Genomic DNA, 15,645 nt, shown 5'->3' with positions numbered 1-15,645 from the left:
ATCATAACGTGATTGCACACAAAACGAAGAGAACAGTTCCGAATTGATGTTTTCCATGCCTCGCAGGAATAAAATCACACCAACGAAGCAACAGAACGAAGCTTATCGTACACGAATGCTCACGAGCGATCGTTGCCCGACGGACCGAGTTAACATTCCTCGCACCCTTCCCAAACCAAAAGTTCGGATAACATTCCTCTATCAGGTTTAATCAGCTTAATCGAGTATGCTAATACAACTTCTTTTCAGCTCAATTTTTAAGTAGTTAAACGAACTTTAAAGTTGAAAAAAAGTTCGCATAAATCGCCAAACAACTTCTAACCAGCTTCAAAATCCACTCTATAAGCAGCATAAAAAATTGAAAAAAATACTCTTTCGCTCCTTCAATTGCCTTCTCAAGTCCGCTTATTTGATTCATATTAATCAACCATATTTGTTACTAACTCACATTACATTTAAAAAACATGTTCTTACCAAGCCTCGAACCCGAGCTCACCGCTTGAAAGTCGAGATCCATACTTGTTGCCCTATATGAACATCATGAGTAGGCAACGATTTTACTCGATGTGATGATTTTCTTTAAAACGACTTTCAGGTTCTTTATTTCTACTTAATTCCCACTTTCAAGCTGTTAAAAAGTTCTTCCGGAAATTAATGTGTACTTCATATAGTTGTTTCCCAAGTAACGATGTGTTTATTTATGCAAACACGTGTTGAAGTTCGAAAAAAGTAGATTTTAGCCTTTAAATCTACTTCAAAGTTTCTATAATACGACGTTGCTTTTGAACGCCCGTTGAAACTAATTAAAAACTTTCAAGTTTACAAAATAGTACAACAGAGACTTTTTACGAACTATTGAGCTGTACAAAAAGACTTGCAACCCTTTGATAGCTACTTGATTTTGAAAAAAATGAGAAGTACGTAACAAGTAGATTGTTTTTCTTCATACAAACTTTCAAATTCCCAAAAAGTAGAAACAGAAACCAAAACAGTACTTTAAAGCTTTTTTTGGGTATTGGCTGAACTTGATAAAGAATGAAGTTCCATGGACCTCGAAAAAGCATTTTGAACAGCAAAAAAGTACCACAGAACTTTTGTACAGCTATATATGAACTTATTAGTTCGTTCCTTAAGTGATATTCGAACTTTTGGTTGCTTGGGTTCTTTCGCTCGTTTCCCGTTCCCTTGTAGGTATCTATCACTTTTAGCCACGCCCCCATGCGTTGTCCGATTTATGTGTTCGGCTGCCGAACGAAAACCAATTTTTTTTATTTCGCAGAACCAGAGATGCCAATATGCCTGATTTTTCAGGGATTGCCTGATTTTTCGAGGCTCTGCCTGACAACCTGAAAAGCCATTGAATTTCCCTGATTTTTAAAAATATGCCAGATTTTGCCTGATTTTTGCGAATGTGATGAAAAATGGGCAGTAAGGAACTAAAATAGGTACCATTGCTTAAATTAAAAAAGCGAAAATATGGACGAATGAAAGCAATCGAAAGATTCCCTTTAATTCATATTTTAAAAAGGGAATGAAACAGAATCTTTCGGCTTTGATTCAGTAGAATAATGCAACCAAGTAGGCTCACAACACAGTAAAAATGTACAGCGATGACCAAAAAAAAATCATCACTTTGAGCGGAATTATCGTTACTTATGTAGCCTGATTTTGCCTGATTTTTATTTCACCAGTTCCCTGATTATTGAAAAAATATGTTGGCAACCCTGCGCAGAACTGTTCGTTTGCTTCGCTGATGTTTCCCCCGATTGCTGTTTACTCCTGCCGAGTTTACCCGAAGCTTACTTCCTGATGCTTTCCGAGTTGAACTTTAGATAGCATCATTGCAGATTGAGTTTAACGAAATAAAATCGTTCTGCAAAGAAGGGTTAAAGTGCGAGTATGTAGACTCGCGGTTTTAACATCTCTGAAAAGAACATGACGGAAATAATAATGTGCCATTGAATATTAAGATAGTTCAAATATTTTTGAACTACCATTTGGAGTAATTGTAAAATCGCTTCTGTTTCTAAGCTGCCTTACTACTAATTTCTTGATTATGGTCGTATGAGCTTCTTAGACACATACATCATAAATGAATTGTTCTTTAATAATCATAACAGGATTTTTTAAACGATTTTTGTATACGTTTAAAAATGCCCTTTAAAAAATCGTTTAGACTGTAAATTGATCATTTACAGCTTAGTAGATCATTTTGAAGTGGTCGTTGTGAATTCGGGAATGTTAAGATTTGTTTCGAAAATAGGTTTTCTCTACGGTTGTTCCGGATCTTTTACAGTCTCTAAGTATTTCTGTCAAAAATTCTGCAGAAAACTACACCACCAATGAGTATTTTGGAAAAGAGAAGGGATGTCAAGGATCATGAGCGTTTAAAAAAGATCGTTTGAAAAGAGAATTGAAAGAAGTTGAAACGACAGTCAGCTTATCTAGGAAATCATGGCTAAATTTTTCATTTAGCTGATATAAAAAAGTAGGTTTTAGTTTTGAATGTATAGATGCATATTTTTTAGAATATACGATCTTCATTAATATTTCCATATTTAGATATCCTACACTCGTACACAACATACTTTGAAGAAGAGTCCTCATGAGATTTGATGATTGTGATCATAATACAGTTCAACATATGTTACTTTTTTGAATGTCAACAGCCGAGAAAGTACAAAAAAAAATATTTAAAAATTCTGAGTTTTGATCGCTCCTTTTTGTTAAATTCTCAGCCCTTGAGAGTTAAATCAAATATCGATTTTTCATTTAATGTATTCTATGTTAAGCTAACCAAGCATATTTTATTGATTTCAAATAGCCAGGAAATCGATTTGAAATATTGCTTCTAATCCAAGATTATGTTTTTGCATTTAATCTTTGAAAACCAACATAGCGCTAACGGCTAAAGTTTATTTTTTTCATTTAAGATGTCTTGACTATGAAATTATGTTATAAATTTTCAGTACCAAAGTGCCGTATTTGCAAATAATATTATAAAACTAAAGTGTTGTTCACAAAATTTATAAGGTAGTGTGTTGTGTACATAGACACTTTTTTGAAACATAGGTCCCAAGAGCTTTAACACTTTCGTCATTAAAAAGTTTCCATAAATTCCAATCATTAAAGCGCTTTCGTTATATTTTTTCATATCGAAGCGTTTGGAGTCGTTCAACTTGGCGTGCCGCTAGTGTGAAAAGCTAATCACATAATATGATACATTAAAATATTCCATAGATTCGTTACAAATAAAATTGTCGTCAAAAATAATAGGGGAAAAAGTGGGACATTTAGCTGAAGATTTCTCTCATGGGATTCTGGGTTTGTGATTTTTTTCTTGATGTGATGTTCAGCGCTGTGTTCCGAATATCACTTATTTTCAATGAATGTTTCTGATTGCACTTCGCAACTGAACGTACAACGGTCGGGTTTCGTTATTGATTGCTACTGGACCTACCCGATCATCGATCGTTCAATTCATCGCTAAAATACAGATCACCTCGCACGATGCTTGCTGTCAAAACAGTGCAGTACCATCATCAAATTGGAATCTCACCAATGCGCAATGCATATGGCGAATCTTGTTGGGTCTTCTATCAGGAGTGAATGGATCAGGCAGTGAGTGAGTGATACATGAAGCCGATCATTAGCGTATTTTGTTTGATTTGATATATAGCAAATTAATAAATTTATTTGTTGTTATAACGTTTTTTAACATCAGTATGATCAAAATCAAATTGAAGTTGTGTTTGTGAGGGAAAGATGTTCACTTTCGCCATGTTTTTCAAATTTTACAAGTTATCTTATTAAACTGTCGTCCGTCACGTTAAAACTACTGAGAATTTATGGTGTCCCGCACAACTGTTTGATTTTTCTCGTCCTGCAAAAAATAATTTTGAATTTCATATAATTCAGGCAGATACTGAGTGAGCTACATTCAGAATGGATCAGTTTGTATCTCACTCATCTCCGATATGCGATGTTTGCTAAACCGATAATTCTGAATGATGCGACTCGGTTTGCATAGCTGATAGGAGCGCTGATCGATATTGCATACCAGCCAGGCGAAGCAGTTGCGAGAGGCGCTATCCCATTATACAATCGGAATGTTTCCAACAGGAAACGCATCCTGAGTGTTTGTTTTGATTGATTTTCGGAAGACTGGTTCAGCGAATTCCGTTTGACATCGAAAGCTTTGAGCGTCACAACGAAATTCATTGTGCTGCTTAATTGATACTCATTGCGGTGAGTATCAATTTCTAATGATTATCTGCAAACTTGCAACTCTGCTTTGAGCACAATTACGCAGGATTTTTTATTCAAAAAAAAAGTTGTCAATTTACTATAATTGCAATCTAGATAAATTTCATAATACGATTAAATTATCCTTTTCAGACTTCTGTGTATGAATAAATCATTCAATATCAGTCAACACGTCATAAGAGATTAGAGCGGTTTGTTTTTATGAATGCCTTTTTTCTGTATTTAAATATTATAATAGTAGTCAAACTTGTCAACATCCAGGGAAAGAAGACTGAAATTCGATGGATCGTTTTTGTACCGTGTTTTTTTACTGTTCGGCAGAAAGCAGAAAAATGCTTGTTAAAGTCCTTAAACAAACAATTCGCTTAGTCGTAGCAGTAAGAAGTCTTATTTGATCAGCTGGAAAGGTCGTAAAATTTTTTCATTGCTCATATTTTTAACTAAAAAGTTTGCAATGTGTGTGTTAAGGTTTTCAATGAAATCTTCTCGGTATTGGAAATACGAAAGTTCAAATAGTCTGATTATACCAAACGGGGTGATTTCAGCTAAAACCTTTGTTATAATTCTTACATCTGTCAAGGAAACATTGGTTGTTAAGAAATCACCTGTAACATTTTTTTTAATTTCGAATTTTTCTTACTTCCTCTAATTTCTTACACTTAAATGAGAAATAATTTAATAATTAAACTCATTTGAAATCTAATGGTGCCCCCTCCTTGTTTTTTTTATTCAATTTTGAGGTTTTATCGAGGCAATTTTGAACTTATTTTAAAACCTCCCCAACATTTCCTCTTTTAAATTCCAAATCATAACGCCAAGTTCTAAGTCCTCAGAACCATAGGTACTAGAGTAACTGCAACGGTACTGGCTTAAATATTGGATTCAGGTATGAGGGTTTTAGCACAATTTTATATTTTAGAATCGGCTGAAACACGTACCCTCCACCGGTGAGCGAGCAAATTTAAAACGAATTTACTTTCATTGCAGACACTCAATAATTGAGAAGAATAGTTCTATGTTATTAGAAAAATTGCAAAAGTTATGAATTTCACGGTTAGATTGTCTTAAAATTTATTCATGAGTATTCATTTTGATTCCTACCAGATTTTCATTCACTTTAAATGACTACACAACGAGATGGGAAAGTTAATTGGAACAAAAAATATTTGAAAATATTTAATTTGACTCATTTTGGGGTGTTGATTCCAAATATTCATTTAGTTTTCCTAATCTTTTTTTCGAGAAAACTTTTGAAAATAGGTAAAAATTCAATAAACAAATTTGTGCACTTGTCCGGAAAAGCTGTATAATATTATCAAAATTCTGAAAATAAATTTTTGAGCTCAATAACTTTCCCAAGGCCGCGAGTAGTTTTGACTGTAGTTATTGTATTTTTATTTTTCAAATCTAGGAAAAAAGTCTTGCTATGAGTTGAGCACCCGTGTTTATGTATTTTAATTTTCTTGCAAAAGGCTTGGGTTCAAGATTTGGTATGGACATTGAAATTTAATGTACGTATTGAAATTTAAAAAAAAAACAGGCCTAATGGATTGCAGTGTTCATTTTATATGGACATTGAGAAGAATAAATTGGGTCGTAATTAGATTGATGCACAGATTCATATGGATCATACATTAAAAGTTGAAAGTTAAAATATTGTTTCTGCAGAAAACTTTTAATAAGGCTTAAAAACAAGCATTCTCCTTTTCACCTAGAAAAGAAAGAACTAGACTAGTAACACATATTTTTCTATGAAAAATTTAACAGAAACCTATGACATGATAATTCATCCATAAAGGGGCTTTGAAATTGATAAAGTAAAAAAAACATCAATTTTTATTTTTCTCTTGTATATAAATATCAAGGAGCTGCATAAATTTAGGGGTGAAATGAACATAAAGTTTTAACTTTTTACTTTGTTGAAATTTTAAAAAAAATCTTTGAATGGATGAAGTTTTACTGTAAACAAACGCAAAACAAGTATATTCTAGCCAAGATTTAATTTTTTGATGCTTTACATGATTCTCGAATGGATTTCATATCACAGGAAACGGTAACATAACTTTCGGTTCAAATTACATAATTCCAGAATTATTTTTGTCATAAACACAAGAATTATTTTTGTCCAATGTATGATTTCGACAGAGTTTTCAAAGAGTATTGAAGCCAGTATAAAGTTAAAGCACAACATCATTTTTCATCCCTTTCTTTTTTTTTTCAAATCTATCATTTGACTTCTAAGCGCCGTCATTCAACACAGCGTAATCAGCATAATCAATGTGCTGAAGTTCGTTTTATTCAGCTCAAAATTTATGTTCTTATTGAAACTTTGAAGTTCCATAAAACATTTAAACGGTCCATAGTGCGGTGACCAGTGGACAAAAGTCAAAAATATTAGTTTGTCAAACCTTAAATCCAACTTTATCAATCGATTGGAAAGAGGTTGGAGTATAATGAACGAACTTCAGCTAGTCAGAAAATATTTGCGTCACAAGACGTCACTACCATTTTATATTCAAATGCTAGGGAATTTCATCCTGAACACCCCCTATGCATGCTGAATTGCGTTTTTTTGCGCTAACAGAGATATCAGCAATTAACTGGAGTAATTTTTAACCACAGGAATCAAAATTTTTCGAAAAAGGATCGCTGTGGTAAAACGACAACCTAAATCAAGTTAATTTTTCTTCACGAACTTATCAGTTTTATATTTCAAACAGATTTTGAACAATAATCGATTTTTCATATGCTTGTAGCTTGAAATCTCGTTAAAAAAAGTTATATGAAGCTTTGTGGTTTGAATTTTGAAATATTTTGACCTAAGATAAAGCATACATCGGCCAAATTCCTGGAATTCCATGTTCCCTTGAAAAGGAAATTATTGTATTCACTGTATTTCCCAGGGCAATTTCATGGCGCTGCTTCTTCTTACGCCTTTTTACACAAAATAAGATCTTCGCACCGCGCGAAATACAAATTAAGCTAACCGGCAATCGCGATTAACACACAAAATTGCACCTATAAAACCGAGATCCACCCTTCAAATATCACAAAACACAACCGGAGTTATCGACACCTCAATATTTCTGCCTAATATCTGCCGGTTGTTACATCTTACAACCCAATCTTTTCGACAGATAAATATATCACACGCAATCTCCAAAACCCTCGATTTTATCACAAATCACTTTCCGGTGATGCCAAATTGGAATTGATAGCCACCTTTTTTCATTTCTCGATATTCCTTTAGTGATTTTTCATCAAAAAGTTTCAGACAATCCACTTTTTTCACAATTCATTTATTTGAAGCGGCTCATACTTTTTAGTTCCACGGAACCGAAATTCCGTTTTTTGTTATACAATGATCGCTTAGATCTAACACTTCACAATTTTTTTTCTCAAAGTTATCCACTTGAAATGGTTCAGATTTTTTATTAAGAGTCCAGTTGTTGTCAGTAATTATTTGACAAAAGGAGAAATGGAAGTAAAATAGGAAAAATATATTTAAACGGGAAGATCGATAGATTTAAGATAAAGGTATATCTCGAACATGTCGTCTAGATCTACCGCAGCCAACACATCCCTCACTGGAACATTAGATGGTTTACCTAGGACCCGAAGAGAGTCTATCGCGGCGATAAAATGGTCCTCACACGACCAAACAATATGCTCGATGTCATGGTAACCTTGGCCACAACGACACAAATTGTTGCTAGCGAGATTCACAAGAAAGTGTGAAGCCACCGGCCCAACTCATCTTCATTCCATTTGCGCTGCCAATTGACAAGAGAGTTACTTCGGACCAAATAGTAAAATTCGCTGAAGGCGATTTGACGCTGATAAATGTTGCCTTCAACCGCGCCCATCTTTGCCAGCGAATCTGCCCTCTCATTGCCCATTATTGAGCAATGTGAAGGCACCCGAACAAAGGTAATGATGAAGCAGCGTCTAGATAAAGCACTCAGCGTTACCCGTATCTTCTCAAGGAAGTACGGCGTGTAATTTCCGGGTCTTATTAAACGAATAGCCTCAACAGAGCTATAACTATCCGTTACAATGATGTAGTGTTCAACGGGTCGTGCGGCTATACTCTCCAAAGCCCAATGTATAGCTGCTCCGCAAAATACACTAAGCATGGAGAATGAAGACTGTAAGATACACTTAAAAATTTTTTTGAACACTCCAAACCCGGTACATTCGTCTATCAGGAAACCATCAGTAAAGTACATTTTATCAGCATTAACGTGTCCATACTTTGCATCAAAAAGCCTAGGGCAGACAATCCACTTGGTTTCCACAACTCAGCTATTTAATTCTTCAACAGGAAATTTCTTGTTTTGAACCATCAGAATGCATTAACCCGACCAACACTCCGAACCGCGACGTCAACGTGTTAGACCCTGGTGGCGTGTGCCTCGTATTTCCAAAAAATATTTAAGTGGAAAACTCATCGTTTTACCCGCTGTAATAACCACACAACTCGAATAACGACAATATAATTAGATCACAGCCAGCCAGGCCATTCACATGCGTCGCTATGGCAAGCACACGAAATTGGGAATTCATTTTTCCACACCACATCTTAACTGACGCGGCCTCTGCCGCATGTAAGCTGTGTCTCAAACTTTTCGATAATGCATTTAAATCTTATTTTAACAAAATCACTGGATCATTAATTTCATATGAAGTGGTACCAGAAACTAACTTCTCATTTAGATCCTCCTCAACCTTTCAACGACCTTCAATGCTCTTTAAATCCTTTTGAATTCCGAAACTGCACGAATAAACGTCATCGCAGTTTCGGACGCATTTTGTAAAGATATTTTTTTTGTTTTCACGGACTTATTTATTTAACTTTTTCGTTGATACTATTTTATCAAATGGGTTGTAAAGCACAGCACTATTTTGAAACCAAACATATCATTGTTTAACTTCAAAAAACTCATGCACATAATCCGTACACATCCCAAACTTCGCATCAGCAAGGAACTGCAACCGCACCCGACGAGAGCAAAATGCGAACTTTTCTTAAAATTACAGTTTTTTCAGCTTTAAATAGTCATACAAATACATGAAATAACGAGCTGGCATCGTTGTGATTTAAAATTCAAGGCTACGGTAACGGTACGTTATGTGAATATTTACTGAAGTAATGTTCAAAATAAATTAACGCAGAAATACTGGTCGATTCTTATAATTTAAATATTTTTTTTTCAATGTACAAAAATAATGGAAAGTTTACAATAGAATTTACTGGACTAATCATGACTCTATTTCTTCTTCCCTTCCATAGAAAACATTCACGGACGACTGCGTCTTCAACGAGCAGATGGAACAGCACCACTACAATACCTACAGCTCTACGCGGCACTCCAACAACCGACGCACGCTATACTTAGCCCTCAACAAAACGGGTCAACCTCGGAAAATTCAAATCCCCGTCAACCGAACGCTCGGCAAGCTGGCCACCTATACCAAAGCACTGACCCAAACGGTGGCCCACGATCGGGTGGAACAGGTCGTATCGCGGCTCTTCGGTGCCGACCACGTGCGGCACGGATTGAAGCAACTGTGTGAGGCTGGACGAGCGCTGCAGGAATTGACGGACCCGGAACTGAAACCGCGGCCTGCTTGTGGGGCTTCACCGGGCAAAAATGTGGCGTTGATGGGGGGTACGGGCGTAGGGTCTACTGGTTCAGCAGCTGTTGTCCCTGGAGGTGTAAATAAGGATAAGGACAACAAGGAAACGCTGCGAAAGAAGAAAAAGAAGCGACGAAAATGCCGGGAAGATGAACCGGCCGGGGAGCACTGTTTCAGGCCTTCTGGGGGTAGTAGCGGTAGTAGTTTAGGTACAAATAGTGGTAGCAGCAGTAGTAGTGTAGGTAACGGTACTAGTATTAGCAGAAAGAGGCCCGTAGGGTCGGCTAAAAGTCAACGGTGCAGTCTGGAGGAGAACGATTGTTCCGTTAGTGTAAGTAGTAGTGGCAGCAATAGTAGTGGAGTCAGTCCAACCAGTGCAAATAGTATAAGTATTAGTAGCAATAGTAGTAGTGGTAGTAGTAGACAGGCAACGGTACCAGTGAACTTACCAAATGCAACTTCGGCGGGGACGTCGGCAGGTTCAGCAGGGTCCAAGAAGAAGGCGACCAAAAAAGTAAACAATAAGAATACTCCTTCCAATGTACATAGTAATAACGCTGGTAGCAAGAAACCCAAGAAGGGTCCTGGAGGCGGCGGTGGAGCTCAGAACGCCAATAAGAAAACTAAACAGCTTCAAAGCAGCAGTAGTAGTGGCAGTAGTATTAATAGTAACGCAAGTAACGTCTCAGTGCCATCAAATTTGAATCGGTTAGGTGCTAATGGCGCCAGAGCCAAATCTAAGTCAACGACTCCGAGGGTAACACCAACGACGACAACAACACCAGCACCGACAACTTTGTCATCGACGACGCCAGCAAACCTGGATGACACATCGCAAGCGGACGAAGCCGATCTGCTGATGGATGGAGACATCCTGGACATGGATGATCTGCATCAGGTGTCTTCGGCTGAAATCATCGAGGAGGATGAACTCGACGAAGGTAACCCCAATCTCACTGGTCAAGCGTTGAACTTTGTAGATGAGGAAGATTTGGATGATATGGACTTTTAGATCTAGAGAGTTTGTACTTAGAGCATCCCCACTACTCTGTATTTAGGCGAATGTTATTCTAAATTCTCTTTCATCTCGTACTAGCGTTGACATATTTGATAGTGTATTTGTACAAAGTGTAGACAAGTGAAACATTTTTGGGCCCTCGATTTGTAATTATTAGTATTTGATTGTGATCATAGATATTGGTACTTCGAACTGTAAGAGCTACGAACGGACTGGATTGCATTAAACGGCATGTTTACTTCACTTTTTTCATCTACCAAATGACTTCAAACTTTCTAAAACTATCTTTCTAAATTAATCCTTAAAATATCTTCATCTAAGTCTTGAACATTTTCCATTGAAAGCATGGTTTGAAATTGTTTCAGTGTTTTTGAAAACCATCTCTTCTAGGAACTAACCCAAGGATTTTGTTTGTTTGCGTTGCTGTGTGTATCATTTTAGAACTCTAACCGCACCCGTGTGAACCATTCAAACAAATATGGGAGCCTGAGAAGTCCGCCAACCCTCTAGCGGTTGAACCCGGAACCTTAAAATTGCACGAACGGTTAGCTCCTCTGAAATTTTGTAACCAACACATTGCTCAGCATCTCAACAACAATGTTTACTAATGAAACTTTGTCCTTTTCCTGTACCCTTGTGTTCCTCCACACACCCTCAACCTGGAGGAACTCTCTTCTCCCTCTTCTTCTATTTCTTACCTTGCAGCAGTTACCTCGGCACTGGAACTTACCCAAACGTCTGCTTGGCTCTGGGAGGACGAACCCACCAGAAGTAGTGCATCTGCTAACAGTAGCGCCCTTAGTAACGCTTTCCCTGCTCGTAGCGCAGCCATCGTCCGAAGTAACGCCAGTAACGTCGTAACCGATCGCCACGACGCCAATTGTTGTAGTGGAGGCTCACCAATCGGTGCTGAACCGAGTCGGATCCGACCAAAGCACGGAACACTCATAACACTGCTAGGTTTGTTTAACGTTAGCAGCTCTTCCTGGATGCTTTTATTCGGTTCTGGTCTAGTTAGTACACTTTTTAACGTTCTGCGGTTACCATATCTATGATCACAGTTCTCGCACTTGGCAATGCTCTGCATGAAGGGTGTTTCAAGTGTGAGCTCTAGTACGAGATGTATCAATAGACTGATTATGTTAGCAATTTTTGGACAATTAAGACAGATAGATAGGCTTTAGGTGACCAACACAGCTTAACGATGTTCAAAAAGTACGGTAAAGAGCGATGTTTGAGATCCATCACTCTCTGGAACGATGACGGAACACTTTTTTAGCCGAACGGAATTCTTTGGAATTTATTTCGTAAAAACTTAAAAAAAAACTAATCAAACTCTGTAGATCCGAAAATGTCTGTGACGGCTCTGTAAATCATTAAACAGCTCGTTATTCGAATTCTTAAAGATACTTTCAAGTTCCGAAAGAAGATTGAGGAAAATACAAAACTCATGTAGAATCCCCCTATTTTATTTACATTCACGAGTCACGTAAGGCGTTTTCGTCACGTCACTTTTTCCACTTTTCCAGTTTGAGGTTAATAAATACACATAAGGGTATAGGCGAGCCCTTTCTCTAAGTAACCTTTATTCAGCCAAAATGGGACATGAAAAGCACGTAAAATAAGTCTTCCTACAAATTATTTCAATTTTTTTCGTATTTCACCAGAATACAAACGGTTGATTGGCATCATTGAACTTCATCTAAAAAAGTTTCGTTTTCTCCGAAAGCATCAGTGTTGTGTCCTAGAAAAGTTTGCGAAAGTTACTTTATTTAACGAGTTGTTGTTGGTCATCTATAGAAAATTTAAAAAAATTGAAACTCTCATTACAGCAACATTATAAACATTGATAAGGCTGGTTAGGATTGTTTAAGAAGACTGGGTACAAACGGAGTGCACCATCAGGATGAATCTTATTTCAACATCGAGTAATTCCGCAATTTTTTTAGTAAATTTTCGAAAATCAGAAAGCTTCTGTCAGGATATTTTAAATCACTTATTTCAAACCAAATTTAAAATACAACGTTGATTAAAAGACCGCCCCTAAATGATAAACAAAAAGCAACTCTTTTGGGGGAATTGGTATCCATAGGCCAGAATTTCGGGCTTTTTAGACACTGATAGACATGAGTATTCGATATCAGCTAACTTAAAGCACTTCTTTAAACTTATATTTACTATAATAGTTTTTGAATAGATGTTTACATATTTTTAATGTGCATAGATTCTGTGAAATGCTTTCTATCTAAGAGCAAGAAATTTTCTACACTCCAATCTTCTTCCATAACTTGTAGAGAATATAGAAAAATAACGAAAAATTCCACCGGAACACTTAAAATATCGAATACTTATGTCCACCAGTCAATAGTTTTTGGATGTGGTGTAAATTTAACTTCTGAAATATGCTCACAGAAAAACGTGTGGTGTCGTTAACCCAAGCAACCAAAAGTCCCATAAAACAGGTACAAACACGCTTACTCAGCCCCATCATTGATATGAAGTACGTTCTATGCAGCTCAAAATTTAAGTTCTTATTGATGCTTTCAAGTACCAAAACAAGTCTTAGTGATCTTCTATTCAGCTTCCAGCGCCCTCTTAATTCAGTTTCCGAAAAATCGCAAAATGAGCAAAAAAATCTGTCTCTATCTCAACTGAACCGTTGGCTTCGGTTCATATCACCTTCACTTGATTATTTACTGTGTCCTGTACCGGTGCCGCCATGATGCCACGCGCCGGATTTCAAACTCGACAAATTGCTCAATTGCTTCTTTCCTACATTTCCTACATATATCGCATCAGAATGGTCACTCAAGTACAAAATTACTTATTGAAAAAAACTTGCCCGGCTTGGGGATCGAACCCCGATCTTCCTGGTGAGAATCAAACACGCTACCACGAGACCACGCCCAGATGTTGTTCTAACTGAAACTAAAACTCGAAGAGGTGATTTGATTTTGAAAGCACATCAATGCACTTTTTATGACTTATCAATACCCGTTTGAGCACTTTTGTGCCCTTTATGTGACTTACCAAATCCCGTATTGAGCATTTTTGTGCCCTTTATGTGACTAAAGTCCCGTATAACGTACGTATAGATCACTTTTGCAGCTTTCAAGTTCGTTAATGAGTACATATAGTTCACTAATGGGAATTGGGCAAAACAAGTCACATACAACGTACATATTAATCACTTTTGCAACTTTCAAGTTCATTAATGAGTACATAAAGTTCACTAAAGGGAATTGGGCAGTTGATTCTCTTTGTCAGCCAATATGTAACTTTCAATGCTTTCATTCAAGTAAATACGTGACTTTTGATTGCTTGGGAAATTCTGAGAACAAAGAGGACAGTTCACATCAGCATTTTTTAGACAACAATTTTTATGGTAAGCAAGCACAGTTTTCACAACTGAACGATCGTTTTCGATGTAAAGCACTACAATTTCATCGCGTTCTTTTGGTTTGTCTCAAATCACAGCTTAAATAGCACTAAATGACTTTTGTGTTTGTATATCGAAATCAACTGAAAAATGGCTAAAATATTCGAATTTCAAATCTGATACATCCTGATGACGCTCCCTGTACCTTCTCTAGTTCAAGTGAATAACAAAAAAAAATTGACCAGTGTGACCAGTTTTGGGGACCTTCTGAACCACTTTTTTTAAATTGAAAAAAAATCTCAGGTGCTTCAAACTCTTCTCAGAAATTTTTGGGGCAAAACTATACTACGATAGCAGATACAATTGTAATGATTTAAACGTACTTATACAATGAAATAGTGTCCACTTCTAAAACTTACAACATTTGTAATCTCATACATCGCGAAGAGGACGAAACTGGCAACTATTTGAAAAAAAAACAATAACAAACAAACAATAGATCCGTTGGTTGGTGAACGGTTGATTGAAATTATTACTTCCATGACGATAATATTAACCACGTTGTTAAACCTTTAGAAATAGTTAGGATGAGCAAATTTCTAATCCATGTAAAAAGCAAACAAAAAGTCCTTTCCGCTGAAAGGATTTCTGTAAATAGTAAGTCTAGTGTTATAGTTTTTAAAGAGAAAACAAAACGAGAAACAAAACTAATGTCTCGCGCAAGCAAAGAAAAGTATTTTTGAATGTAAACACATGCAACCAGGCAGCGCCTACTACTTAGTTTACTTAATTTATTTTCCTCCATGCATAGGCAGTCCTTATCATCACATCACATCTTAATATTACGGTTTGATAAGAAACGGCACTTTTGAAAAAAAAAGAGACGAATAAAATTTAAACCAATTAAAGCAAAGCAAAGAAAACATCAACATATGTGGCTGTAGCTCAGGTTGCTCTTATTTGCAATAGTGAAAAAAAAATTAATCGTTTAGAGAAGTACTGAAGTAAACGACATAAGCTTATTGACCGGTTTCTGTGGATCGCGATTTGGATTGCAATCGGGTGAAGAAAAAAAAAGTCAGATTCACAACTCGATTAGCATCCGAACCCGGCAGGACGGGGGTCGTCGTTCAGTTTATTCGAGCGCGTGGGGTACTACGAAGGTGCTCTAAGTCGGTTCAATTTGTCACCGGCTGGAAAATATTACCGGTAGCTTAATGGTCATCTATTGCTACCTGGTATTGAAGTTGTTGTCGATTAAAACCCGGTTGGCATTAGATAGTTGTGTTTATCTGTGAGATTAGCCAGATTCGATGACAGGGGCTAACAGTGGAATATGATT

At 36.7% G+C, this 15,645-nt stretch overlaps 1 protein-coding gene across 1 annotated transcript in view; it reads left to right on the top strand.

Moving 5' to 3' along the window:
• Positions 1-15,329, top strand: part of LOC129750883 (serine-rich adhesin for platelets) — a 249,638-nt gene extending 234,309 nt beyond the window's left edge. Inside the window, exons 5-6 of the mRNA XM_055746027.1 lie at positions 9,560-10,847; positions 11,630-15,329. Coding sequence (XP_055602002.1) covers positions 9,560-10,847; positions 11,630-11,979 — 1,638 coding nt within the window. The 3' untranslated portion in view covers positions 11,980-15,329. The remainder of the gene's footprint in view (positions 1-9,559; positions 10,848-11,629) is intronic.
• The last annotated feature ends 316 nt before the right edge of the window (positions 15,330-15,645 follow it).

This window comes from Uranotaenia lowii, chromosome 3 (assembly GCF_029784155.1).
Source record: "Uranotaenia lowii strain MFRU-FL chromosome 3, ASM2978415v1, whole genome shotgun sequence".
In the NCBI taxonomy this organism is placed as follows: Eukaryota; Metazoa; Arthropoda; class Insecta; order Diptera; family Culicidae; genus Uranotaenia; species Uranotaenia lowii.
Note: the sequence above shows the minus strand (reverse complement) of the source record. Positions and strands in the feature narration are given on the sequence as shown.